The sequence below is a fragment of the Zingiber officinale genome, chromosome 2A, assembly GCF_018446385.1.
Source record: "Zingiber officinale cultivar Zhangliang chromosome 2A, Zo_v1.1, whole genome shotgun sequence".
In the NCBI taxonomy this organism is placed as follows: Eukaryota; Viridiplantae; Streptophyta; class Magnoliopsida; order Zingiberales; family Zingiberaceae; genus Zingiber; species Zingiber officinale.
Window position 1 is genome coordinate 153,016,380 of NC_055988.1, and position 12,254 is coordinate 153,028,633.

General features: G+C 42.1%; 2 protein-coding genes across 7 annotated transcripts; one reads left to right on the top strand and one right to left on the bottom strand.

Annotated features, from left to right (window-relative positions):
* Positions 1 to 2,998: 2,998 nt before the first annotated feature.
* LOC122042782 (pentatricopeptide repeat-containing protein At5g18475-like) lies at positions 2,999 to 8,774 on the top strand. Of its 6 annotated transcripts, none has more exons than XM_042603085.1 (3): positions 2,999 to 5,644; positions 7,543 to 7,652; positions 8,446 to 8,774. In XM_042603085.1, the coding sequence occupies exon 1, from the start codon at positions 3,017 to 3,019 to the stop codon at positions 4,568 to 4,570; it is 1,554 nt and encodes a 517-aa protein (XP_042459019.1). In that variant the 5' UTR covers positions 2,999 to 3,016; the 3' UTR covers positions 4,571 to 5,644; positions 7,543 to 7,652; positions 8,446 to 8,774. The 6 variants fall into 6 exon arrangements, with proteins under 6 accessions (XP_042459019.1, XP_042459021.1, XP_042459022.1 ...); XM_042603087.1 differs by having other exon boundaries at positions 8,459 to 8,774; XM_042603088.1 differs by lacking the exon at positions 7,543 to 7,652 and having other exon boundaries at positions 8,415 to 8,774.
* Positions 8,775 to 10,324: 1,550 nt separating this feature from the next.
* Positions 10,325 to 11,399, bottom strand: LOC122040170 (zinc-finger homeodomain protein 2-like). Its single transcript, XM_042599516.1, has one exon. The coding sequence runs from the start codon at positions 11,280 to 11,282 to the stop codon at positions 10,467 to 10,469; it is 816 nt and encodes a 271-aa protein (XP_042455450.1). The 5' UTR covers positions 11,283 to 11,399; the 3' UTR covers positions 10,325 to 10,466.
* Between the last annotated feature and the right edge of the window lie 855 nt (positions 11,400 to 12,254).

Genomic DNA, 12,254 nt, shown 5'->3' on the forward strand with positions numbered 1-12,254 from the left:
GGTAATAAATTTAATTTGACGAGACGTTTAAGAGTATTATTATGCACATGTCCGAGTCGATCATGCCACAAATTAAAACACTCAACAACATAGCTGGAAGCATTTATTTTATTACCATCAATATTTCGGAGTACAGGCATTACAACCATTTTGAATAGACCCTTTTCTAGGTACCCCTTTCCTGCGAAGATATTATTCTTCGTAAGTACAAAGTTGTCTGACTGGAACACTAGCCTAAATCCGGCCTTAACTAGTGCCGCTCCAGAAACTAGGTTCTTACTGATGTCGGGAACATGGAGTACATCAATGAGTGTTAGCTCCTTTCCGGACGTCATCTTGAACAACTTTTCCGAGTCCGACAATTGGCGACGTCGTGGAATTACCCATATAGAGCTTCACGCCATTTATCGGAGTATACTTGGAGAACATCGCCTTATCGGAACAGATATGACGAGTTGCTCCGAGATCAATGAACCACTGCTTCGGGTTGGTATCCACCAAGTTGGCTTCAAACACAACCGCAGTGAGATCCAAGTCCTCAAGAGAGGTTGCGGCGTGGTTCGCGGCATCCTTTGGCCCCTTGGTTGGCTTCTTTGGGCGTCTGCAGTCCTTGGACAGGTGTCCCGCCTTTCCACAGTTGTAGCAGGATCCCTTGAACTTCTTCGCTTGTGCCTTCTTCTTGAACTGTTTCGGCTTTTTAGCGTTCGGCTCGACCAGGTTGGACATATCGCCTATAGTCCGCTTGGTTCCTCTGCAATCGGATAACTTTCGATTATCCTCCTCTATTCGTAGCCTCGGGATCAGGTCTTGCAGCCCTATCTCCTTTTGCTTGTGCTTTAGGTAATTCTTGAAATCCTTCCATGACGGAGGGAGCTTCTCAATTACCGCAGCAACTGCGAATGACTCGTTCAGCTTCATTCCTTCGGCGTCCAGATCATGCAGTATTAATTGCATATCTTGGACTTGAGATGAGACGCTCTTTGAGTCCACCATCTTGAAATCCAGAAACCGGCCGACGATGAATTTCTTCAGTCCGGCATTTTCGGTCTTGTATTTCTTCTCAAGCGATTCCCACAAAGATTTCGCTGTCTCCAATGAACAATACACGTTATACAACGTGTTGTCCAAGGCGTTGAGAATGTAGTTGCGACACAGAAAATCTCCGTGCGTCCACGTATCGCAAGCAGCCTTGCTACCGTCCGTAGACGGTAGCGACTGGCGGGTCTTCACGCAAAAATCGTACAAGGTTTAGCGTTGTTAAGTAGAACAGCATCTTCTGCTGCCATCTTTTGAAGTCGGCTCCGGTGAATTTCTCCGGCTTTTCTCCGTGCGGAATGGATGTCGGAACGGCGGTCGTAACGGCCGTCGGAACGGAATGGCGGTTGGAGCGTCGTTGGTAGCCATATCGGTTTACGGAATATCGCTTACGATTGTTGGAGCCAGAAATTCGGAGTATGCAACCGATCGTCGAGGCTAGTGTTCGACACTATCTCAGTAAACGATATTGCTCCGCTACGGTGCTTAACGGATTGTTGCAATTGTCCCAAGATACAACGACGACAATCGTCTGAATCGTAGCACTTCCGAGACCAGCGAACCTTCTCGTAGGCTTCTTGGACTCTTGAATGCACAAGATGAGTGAGTGAATACTTGAGGAAGAGAAGATTAAGTTGAGTGATTTGATTCCAATCTGGAGGGTTCTATTTATACAGAAGGAAGAGGCTTTAGGGAGGGGTGTGACCTTTGGGTGGATTAATCTGGGCCGTCCGGACTGAAGAGTTATAACCCTTCACATAGCCCCTTTAATCTCATCCATCAGATCTAAGAGTTGTGACCCTCAGATCTATCAGCCATCGGATCTGGATCCATTGATCCGATGCTTCAGATCATGTCTCATCCCAAGCCGTCAGATCGTGACTCATTGTGATCCAACGCTCTAGATCGCATCACAAGCGATCCACCATACTTCTTTGATCAACGTTGATCAACGGCTGCAATCCGTTCGCCCAACCAACTGTCCAGTCATCTCCCTTTGCCCACGAGGATGCCACAGGCACTGCCATGTCAGGTACTAGCCTGACACGTCACCCGAGTGCCATGTAGGCACTGCTAGGCCTACAAAGCGCCTACAAAGCGCCTACAAAGCGCCCATTGCGCACGTGGCGGGTGGCGGGCTCACAGGTGCGAGCACCTGCTCGCCCCTGAGCAGAGAGTACCTGGTACTTTTCTGAGTTAACTCCAATAACTCAACATCATTAATAAGTAAGGAATGCACATCGGAAATTTCCGATGTGGGATTATTCTCCCTTGCATTTCCTTAATGAATAACCAACGTTATTTTGGGCCGACTTTGAACATTAATTTCTCATTCACCCTTAATCGGTTTTGAGCAAATTAATAGTCTAAATCTATCTACGCGAAACGTAGATTTCAATTTTGAAGTCAATTACGACTTTCAACAATTGATGGCTTCCGATTTTTCCTCTTCAAAATCGTATTGGTCCATTTAGGCCCCAATATCCAACAATTTGGACAGTTACAATTTTCTTTGTTTATTCTAATACTTGGGACAGCCATTGTGGACGTAGAAGGAATGTTGGAAGGATAAGTAATGGTAGCAGTATTAGAAGGGGCATCACCACGCTTACACAACACGATAGAAAGATAGTCAAAAACAATTAGAAAAATAATAGGAGTGAAAAGGAAAATAATAAAATCTTTAGAAGGAGGACTCCGTTAAGAATAATGAAAAAATTAAATCGTAAAAGTTTTTTTTTTTATTGATTTAAGTTAATTATTGAATTATTTATAAAAGATTTTATTTGATTAGTAAAAATATTTATTTTTTATTTATAGATATAAAAATAAATAAAATATTCTTTAAAAATAAAATTAGATCAATAAATAAATTAAAATATATAAAATAATTATTTTATTTTATTTAAGAAAACACATAGGAAATGTTTTATATTCTCCTATATAATTTTAATTTGACCTTACGAGGGATACTGAAGCCATGAGGCCTCAACACCTGACAAGGAAACCCGCCACTCCGACCGCCGCCGCCGCCGCTTCCTCTTCCCTACAGTGGATTTCTCCTCTCCAGTATCTCAAATCCCCTACTTCTAACCCTTCTCCTACCACCACTCCTCTTCCGCCCCCGCCGCCCCCCGAGTCCAGCAGGCGTCGCTCCCGATATATCTCCCACGCCGACGCTGTCCGCCTCATCAACCGCCAGACCGATCCACAGCGCGCCCTCGACCTTTTCAACTCCGCCGCCTCCCAGCCTGGCTTCGCGCACAACCACACTACCTACTCTGCCCTCCTCCTCAAGCTCGCCCGCCACCGCCGCTTTGCTGCCATAGACGCCCTCTTCCACCGCATGTCCCTCGAGCCCTGCCGCTTCCACGAGCCCATCTTCCTACGCCTCATCCCCCTCCTCTGCCGCGCTTCCCTCCCCGACAAGGCCCTCCACATCTTCCGCTTCACCATCCCCTTACTCGTCCGCTGCAAACCCTCGCTCAAGGCACTCGCCACCTGCCTCGACAGTCTCGTTGAATCCCAACGCTTCGAACTTGCCCAGGAGCTTCTTTCCGACGCCAGGTCCCGTTTCTCCATCGTGCCCAACACCTGTGTCTGCAACATCCTCGTCAAGCACCATTGCCGGAGGGGGGACACCACTGCCGCCTTCCGTATCCTTGATGAGATGAGGGCGTCAGAATCGGCAAAGCCCAATCTTATCACCTATTCCACGCTGATGGGCGGGCTGTGCAGAGAGGGCAAGTTGAAAGATGCCTTCGAGCTGTTTGAGGAAATGATTGACAGAGACAAAATTGTTCCTGATCCATTGACATATAATGTGCTCATTGATGGCTTCTGCAGAAGTGGGCAGGTCGATAGGGCGAGAAAACTCTTTGCGTTTATGAGGAACAATGATTGCGAACCGAATATGTACAATTACGCAACTCTAATGAATGGCTACTGCAGGGGAGGCAGAGTGGAGGAAGCAAAAGAGTTGTTTGTAGAAATGGGGAACATTGGATTGGAGATTGATGCTGTCACATACACAACTTTGATCGGTTGTATTTGCAGAGAGGGGAGAGTTGATGAAGGGATTGAATTGGTGAAAGAGATGAGAAAGAAAGGGTGCAAAGCTGATGTGGTTACTTACAACGTGGTGCTCAGAGAACTGTGCAAGGTGGAGAAGTTTCAGGAGGCAATGGGTTTGCTTGAGTGCTTACCGTATGAGGGTTTGAGGCTCAATGTTGCGAGCTATAGGATTGTTTTGAATAGCCTGTTCGCTCAAGGGGAGATAGAGAAAGCAGTTGGGCTTCTTGGTTTGATGCTCGGAAGGGGATTCATGCCACATTTTGTGACATCCAACAAATTATTACTTCAATTATGTGAGATTGGAAGAGTAGCTGATGCAACTATAGCATTATATGGATTGGCAGAAATGGGTTTTATGCCTGAGGTTGCTACATGGGCTAAATTTGTCGAATGTGTGTGCGGGGAGAGGAAATTTAAGAAGGTTATAGAATTGCTTGATAGCATAATTACAGAACAGTGAGTTCTGTGTGAAGATGCAGTTTACTTTGCCATCCTGTGATCCAGATAGGATAATGTGTACAGCAAAATCAGAGTTTTTTTAGTTGTCATTCATTGTGGTGCTCCGGGGAACAATAAAACTTTGATCATATTGACTTGAGTTGATTATTGTCCAGAGGATGATGAGAAATTCTTCTTAGCAGTCTTTGTTTGTTGACCATTCCTTGGGCAAGTACACCGCATACTTTACTGAAATATAATAACAAGATGATAGGAGTGACTCGTTCATACAGAAGATCTTTTTTCACAACTCTGGCTAGTAGATAAGAATTCTCTTACAAGTGATTTGATTCCGGCCAAGCCACTTGATGGCATAATCATTCTCTTGTGTGGAATATTTGATGAACTTGATTAGCTTGTGACGATTTACCTCTTTGTGTGAGTGGAAGAAGAATTTGAGATTGTGTACCTTATGAGTTTTCATTGTAAGTGGTGAATGCATTATTCAATTTCAACACCTGCACCACTACTTCACAAGCTAAGCTACAGCCTGCATAGTAGCACCACTGTTATGAGATATGATGAAAATATGGATCTATTAGTCTTATATTGTGGCCTTGCCCCCTTGAACTTAATAAAGGATAAGACAAGACAGCATTGTGATGGAATATTTCCATCAGATTTGTGGATCAGGATGAGACTTTTTTTGTTCTTGAGGGGATAGGACAAGTGAAGTAGGTGAATGAGTTGATAGTTAGCCTCAATTTATTTGTTGTTGATGTGACCTGTGGAGCTATTCGTACAACATTTTTATTACCATAGAAGAATGTGTGAAGTCGGTGGATGAGTTGATAGTCAACCTGGATGTTTGGTTCTTGATGCATAACCTTGCGGGCTATTTGCACAACATTTCTGTTACCATAGAACAATGGCGTGGAACAAGTATCAGTAGAGGAAATTTCTATTGTTGCGTCATACAGTTGTGAAACTCAGGATCCGGATGACTCCTCTGGGGCCTTGCAGAGTGGACAAGCTATTGAAATAAATTTCTGACAGCTTTTCGGTGCATATGGTTTGTTTGTGAGCAGGACCATAGGTACATGCTTTTACACTTTGCAGCTCATAAATTAGTGAAGTATCAATGCTTTTGAGTGTATCAGATTCCTTGGTATAAAGCAGATAGATGACATATAACTTAGCATCTTGTGCAGTTGCATTTGTAGATTGGCATTCTGTTCCTGTCTAATTTCAAAGTTTAGTGAATCGTAGGTTAAATTGTGATGAAAATTAGATTCATCTACTAGCTTTTAGGATGTCTTTCGAGTGATAATCCTTAGCATTCTTAATTTAGTTTTTACATAAAAAAAATTTGCATGGCAATTTATTATCTCAACTGCCTGCTGAGAATATGCATATTTGGGTTTTCTAAATAAAGATTCAAGCGGTATGCAATTTAGGAGAATAGGCACGCACCATGGTGCCTTTGCTTGAACTTTGAAAACCCTCTAATTTTTATTTCTTTCTTTAAAAAAAAAAAAGAAAAAATCTTGAAGCCAAGTTTGTTGATTTAGCCCACAGAATCTGCTTGGTTTTTTATGGGTTACTAGGTTCACTTGGTGTGCTCTGTTTATCTGACTAATTTGTCTCCTCTAATCCATCCCACTAGCCCAACTCATTCATTCTAGTTGGTTTGCATGATTTGCTCTACCTATATGGTTTGATAGGCCCATTAGGCCTACTTGAACCATCAATATCATTAGATAGTCTAGCCTGTTTGATTTGTTCATACTATCAATCTTGCGCAATCCATGATTTAAATATGGAGTAAATAATTTTTTTTTACTTTCGATGCATATCACTTATTTCCACAAAGATTTTAACTCAAAATTTATCTAACATATATTTTTAATAATTAAATAAGGCAATATGATGACTCATTTATGATTGATAAATTGATTGTTTTATAGTGTGCTTAGTTAATACTAATGGTAAGGCAAGAAATAAACTAGTTCCTAGGGAATGCCACAGAGTAAGAAAGAGATTAGAACATATATTGGTCAATTTGATTCATCAAATTAAATATATAGGGTTTTTTTTTTAATGTTTGGTGTATATGGAGACATCATAAACAATAGACAAGAAATAATTAATTTTTACAATACTCAACTTGCTATGTCTATCCAACTTGGCTCAGTCAGCTTGCCACTTAGTCCAGCCTGCCCATCTTGTCAAGTTTACTAGGTTCATTTGTGGCCTGCTTAATACACCTCACTCTACTCGATCATATAGGTAGAACAAGGTAGAACTTCAAGCATACTACCCTTACTGCCGAACTAAATACTGAGTTCTAAAATCTTTGTTTCTTTCTCCTCGTGGCACTTCACTATTGACTAAACCAACATAGTAGGTAATTAAATATATTTTAGTATCTGTAAGTTTTTTTTCACTATTCTTCCTTCCTATGCCATGTTTAGAAGATTAAGAAATTCAACCAGTTAAAACTATAGAATCATTGAATATTAGTTCACAAAGTTTGCCATGCTCCTGCTACAATTTGTTGGAAAATTACAGGGCTTGGGTAAATAAAGAAAAGTTTTTTATATTTTGCTGAAACATATTATGGTATATTTTGCTGAAACATATTATGGTTGGAGACAAATGTTATATTTTTAAGGGCAGAAGGAGACATCTGATACTGTCTGTCCTTACCTAAACCAGATATTAATGTAAGGTGGTGGGTCAAACCAGACTGTGTTGATGTTTGCCTGCAAATTGAAACAGTATTGCTTGGTGCCCAATTAAGATCCTTAACCATTCCCTTGCAATCCTTTCCCTCTCCGATAAGTCACCATCAGTCCTGAACCACACTGCATGCTGCAGACCCCACACCACACTCCATGCATGATGCATCATTCATCGCTATTATTTTAATTGATTCATCAAGTGACCCTTTTACATGATCGAACAGTAAAGAAAGGATACTGTTTTCCTCAGAGACATGGAGTTAATTTAGGTGATGAGCAGCTCTAAAGCATTGGCATGTAGCCAAAAGAAGCCTCACTTTCTCAGACGACAGAGTTTTCACATGCATGCAAGGAGGAGAGGTACAGAAACCTCCTATCTTCTTGTCAGATACAATAATCCATGCTTTGAATTGATCATAATTACATGAATCCAAATAAATTCTCATCACTCATCATAATAATTAGGTGATCCATGCTCAATTGTCTGATCACCTATCAGTAACCTACCTTATATACAAAAAAACATATTCTGCAATATATTACCTTTATCTGAACATATATACACATTTATATATATATATATATATATATACATAAATATATCTGAACAAAGGGTCTGTCACACTCTCCTTCTCTCTACATCTCTTTAAATCACTTTTATTGGAACATTTCATCTCTCTACGTCTCTTTAATTCACTTTTACTCCAAGTATATTGTACCATGCCAAGTTAAAGCAATGAGGGCACAGGGTCACTGTTTAGGCATGCCAAGTTCTCTCTCATTTCCTTCTTGAATCTTTGTAAAGTAAACAGCTTTTTCAATCGCAGTGCGACTTTAAAGAATACTAACTCCGGAAATTAATGATTCAATTTGTATTTTTTTATATGTATTTGACATTGCATGCCAAGTTCCAACCGAGCAGCTCACATTAAACATCATATTCCCTCGGTAATGGCTATATTTAGAATATATATTTCTTTTTGGATGAAGCTTAATTCGTTGAAAATAACTGCAAGCTCTTGCCCAAGTTCTCATATTTTTTATGTATATAGTCTTTATTAGCTTTATATGTTCCTGATATTATACTTGATCATTGTTTGATATAGTGTATTTTTGTTGCAGAATTGTTTGATAGTTAACATATTTTTCATAGCTTTCTTATGAAGGATAAGACTTCTTAAAGTAGTGCTTGAGCTTTAGCATTTCCTGGAAGGTGAATAAGCTAAAGAATTCAAGTCCTGACGAAGTTGGAGGCATTGGAATTAGACTGCGATTGAAGATGCGGATCAAAAAGACCGACTTTGCTTTTTTATTTGGGAGTCGCAAGATTCTTTTACCGAGTATTTGAAGAAACAAACAATTGTTGTATTTATTTATGTATGTGACGATAACTTCATCCTATACTTATATATGTTCATATATTGGTTTGACCTTCATGAGACATATGCCTTTGAAGATTAAATGGGCAATTAGCATAAAAAATTGTTAATTAGTCTATGCTCATCTATTTGTAATTAAGATTTTCAATAAACAGAAGGGTTCTCACACACAAATAAGAAACTTGCACATGTGCGCGCACACGCATATCTATTATTCTGAGTAATTAATCCTGATTCCCTTTAAATAGATGGAGCACGCCCAGTGATAGAGATGGAGCTCCAACTGAATCCAGCAAAAGGACGGGTCAGACTAAACTGTGCTGTCATAACTGGAGTGCAATGTGTTGATACACATGATAGTAAAAATTAAAATTCGTTAGCACATGATTAGTCTTATAATTAAATATGACGAAGTAAATCGAAAAGTTATAGTTAATCAGTGCCAAAGAGATTTTTTTCCTCGACTTTTGATAAAATTCGAACCCTTATTTTACAGTAACAACTCTATCCACGCTAACCAATTCAAGGCTGTCCCAGGACAGGAGATACTGATACATAGCAATAAGTGGAAGTAGTGATCTGATCTGATCTCCATGAGTTCTCAGCTGCTCCCAAAGCGATCATTGTTGAAGAACAGCAGCTCTGGGCCTCCACGACCCACCTCAACCTCCCTTCCCACCTCACGGGAGACAGACAACTACAACATTTCGCTTCATCTTTTACCTCTGATCTCCCTCAGGAGACCAATTTCTCCACATGTATCTACGCAACACACACACACACACCAATGCATGCATGCATGCTCGCTCCAATCCCCACCACCAGGCATCGCTCCCCATCCCCTACATTAACATGTCCACCCCCTCCATCGATCGGCATGTCCATTCGGACAGCACTGGACTGGACTAGACTGGACTGCACTGCGCTACATGAATATGAATATATTGGAGTCACATGATGCAGAGGGAGGAGGAGAAGGAGCAGCGGCCGGGTCCATGGCCGCTTGGGGAATTGTGTTCTGTCAATTTATGTTCATTTCATCTCTGAATCTGAATTTTGGTCAGGGTACAGACCCGGATCGATCCTATAAACTCCACCATCCACTTAGCTATTGTATTCCCATGGGCCATGCCAAAAGACAAAGATTCATCCACCCCCCCTCTCTCTTTCTGTCTCTCTCGTTATCTTGTCCGGTTGCACCTATAATTAATGAAGAAGAAGAACCAAGTCTCTAGCTAGCTTTCTCAACTATAGAATAACAGGAGGGGAATATATTGTGGGGGAAGAAGTCAATCCTCCTATCCTATGAAGCTCATGAAGTTTGCTTGGTGGTGGTGGTGGTGTAAATTAATGAGACAAGGTTTGATCAGCTGACTGATACATGGTAGCAATCAATGCGAACGATTGGTTAATGGAAAACCACGAAGGTCCTGCAACAAGTTAATTAATTGTAACTGTGTTCATTAATGGCTGGCTAGTAAAACCACAAAGGTCTTTGTTCTTTTGCCTCTCTTCATTTAATTCCAGCTGAATCAGTCTTCGAGAAGGAGAAGAAGAAGAAGAACATGATGGACGCAAGCATTGCATGGAGGACACGTTTAATAAGTTGAAGTAGCTGATGAAGAAGACAAGATGAGGCGTTGAATCCAACAGTTACAGTCTTCATAATTAATTAACAATACTAGGACAGACTACAAGGCTACTAGTACAAATCGAAGAAGGAAGAAGAAGAAGATGGAGGAGGAGGTTGTAATGGCGAGGGAGTATTACAATGAGATCCTAATGTGGGAATTAATCAGGTAGGTTTGTTCTTACCGAGGGTGTGCTTGTTGTTGTGCATCCAGACCTTGAGGACATGGCGTTTGATGGAGACCTCGTCGCAGAGCTGCTGGACGGCGGCCTCGTCCTGCTTCTGGATGCGCCACCCGACGCGCTCCGCGAAAGCGAGCATCTTGTCCTTCTGCTCCTGCGTGAACTTGGTGCGGAACCGCTTCCGGCCGCCGCCGTGGCTTCCCGCTGAAGACGGCCCCATTCCCATCATCGCCGCCGCGTACGGGTCCTCCATCCCATGCTCCGCCTCCCGGTCCCCGCGCGACGTCGACGGCAGCAGCGCCAGGTGGTGCCTCTGCGGGGGCGCCGCCGCCATCGCCTGCGGAGGCGCCTGCACTGCCAGCGGCTGTTGGTGGTGGAGATACCCCGGCGCCGCCGTGCGGTAGAACGGCGAGAACTGGTGGTGGTAGTATCCAACCGCTCCTCCTCCTCCTGCTCCTCCTCCTCCGCTCCCTGTTTCGCGGCGGTGGAAGTTACGGTGGCAGTTGCAGGCGGCGCAGCGGAGTGCGTCCAGCGTGCCCTCCTCCCCCGCCGCCAGAAACTCGCCGCACCCGTCCACCGCGTGCCCGCCGATCCCCAACGCGTGGTTCTTCAGACACTCCCTGTACCTCCCCCCGCCGCCTCCCGCCTTCCGGCCGCTACTCCCGTTCCCCCGCTCCCCTCCTCCTCCCCCTCCCCCTCCTCCCTCTCGAGGAGGCGAATTCGGGCTGGGTGCGTCGTAGCTGGAGCCCACCGGCAACCCCATCTCCTCCTCCGTCTCCTCATGCTCGTCAAAATCCATCACCTCCACCCCCCTCACCACCTCCTCACCTCACCTCACTTCGATGAGCTCCCTCACTTCATTACCGACCTTAACTCGCCTTGTTTAAGGGGATAAGACCGAGACGAAGAATAGCACACGCCATCAACCTCTCTCTCTGATGTCGTTATAAACCCCTCTATCTCTCTCTCTCCGAATTGCATTAATGGAGGAGGGAAGGAGCTTATTAAGCTCCATCTTTCCTTAATGAACCCACGTCAATGGCAAGTTAAGTAAATTTGACCAGTCTTTTTACAGTTTCACTCTGTCGCTGAAATGACTGCATCCCTAAAAGCAGAAACCCACAACCAAATTTCATTTTTTTTTTAATCCAAATATTCAACTTTCAAATTGAAATCTGAAAAATAAAATCTTAACGGATAGTTCGAATAGCATGAATGTATCATATATTGATGGAGCAAGAAATTTCAAATAGAAGGGATAAAATATATATGTTTATATTGAAAAGAGATAATTATATTATTATCTCTCATTCGTCTCTTTTTTACCTTTATTCATATATTTTATATATTTTTTATACTTAAAAATTAAGAATAGCGGCCATTGTCCTGTCCCTGAATATATTTTATTAAAAATTTAAATCTGTATTATATAGGAGTTTATTTTATTTTTTATCCTCACATCGTTTTTGAGAGATAAATTTTTCTTTAATTTAATCTCCAAAGGCAGGGACAGAAATCTCCTTAATTTTTGTAGTGTAAGAGATATAGGAATAAAAAACATAAGTAGGATGAATGGGAGATAATGACACAGATACCCCTCCCCTCAACATTAATATAAACATGCATCTTTCACCTTCAATATAAAATTTTTAAAAAAAAACACACATTTTTGTTTCCTTTCACAAAATACAGTGTGGGATAGTAAGTTTACTCACTATAATCATTTGTTTACCCACTTAACTTCTTATTTTGTCATTGCACTCACTATAAT

Coding starts and splice junctions, on each gene's coding strand:
- LOC122042782 (XM_042603085.1), top strand. CDS start 3,017: ATGAGGCCTCAACACCTGACAAGGAAACCCGCCACTCCGACCGCCGCC.
- LOC122040170 (XM_042599516.1), bottom strand. CDS start 11,282: ATGGATTTTGACGAGCATGAGGAGACGGAGGAGGAGATGGGGTTGCCG.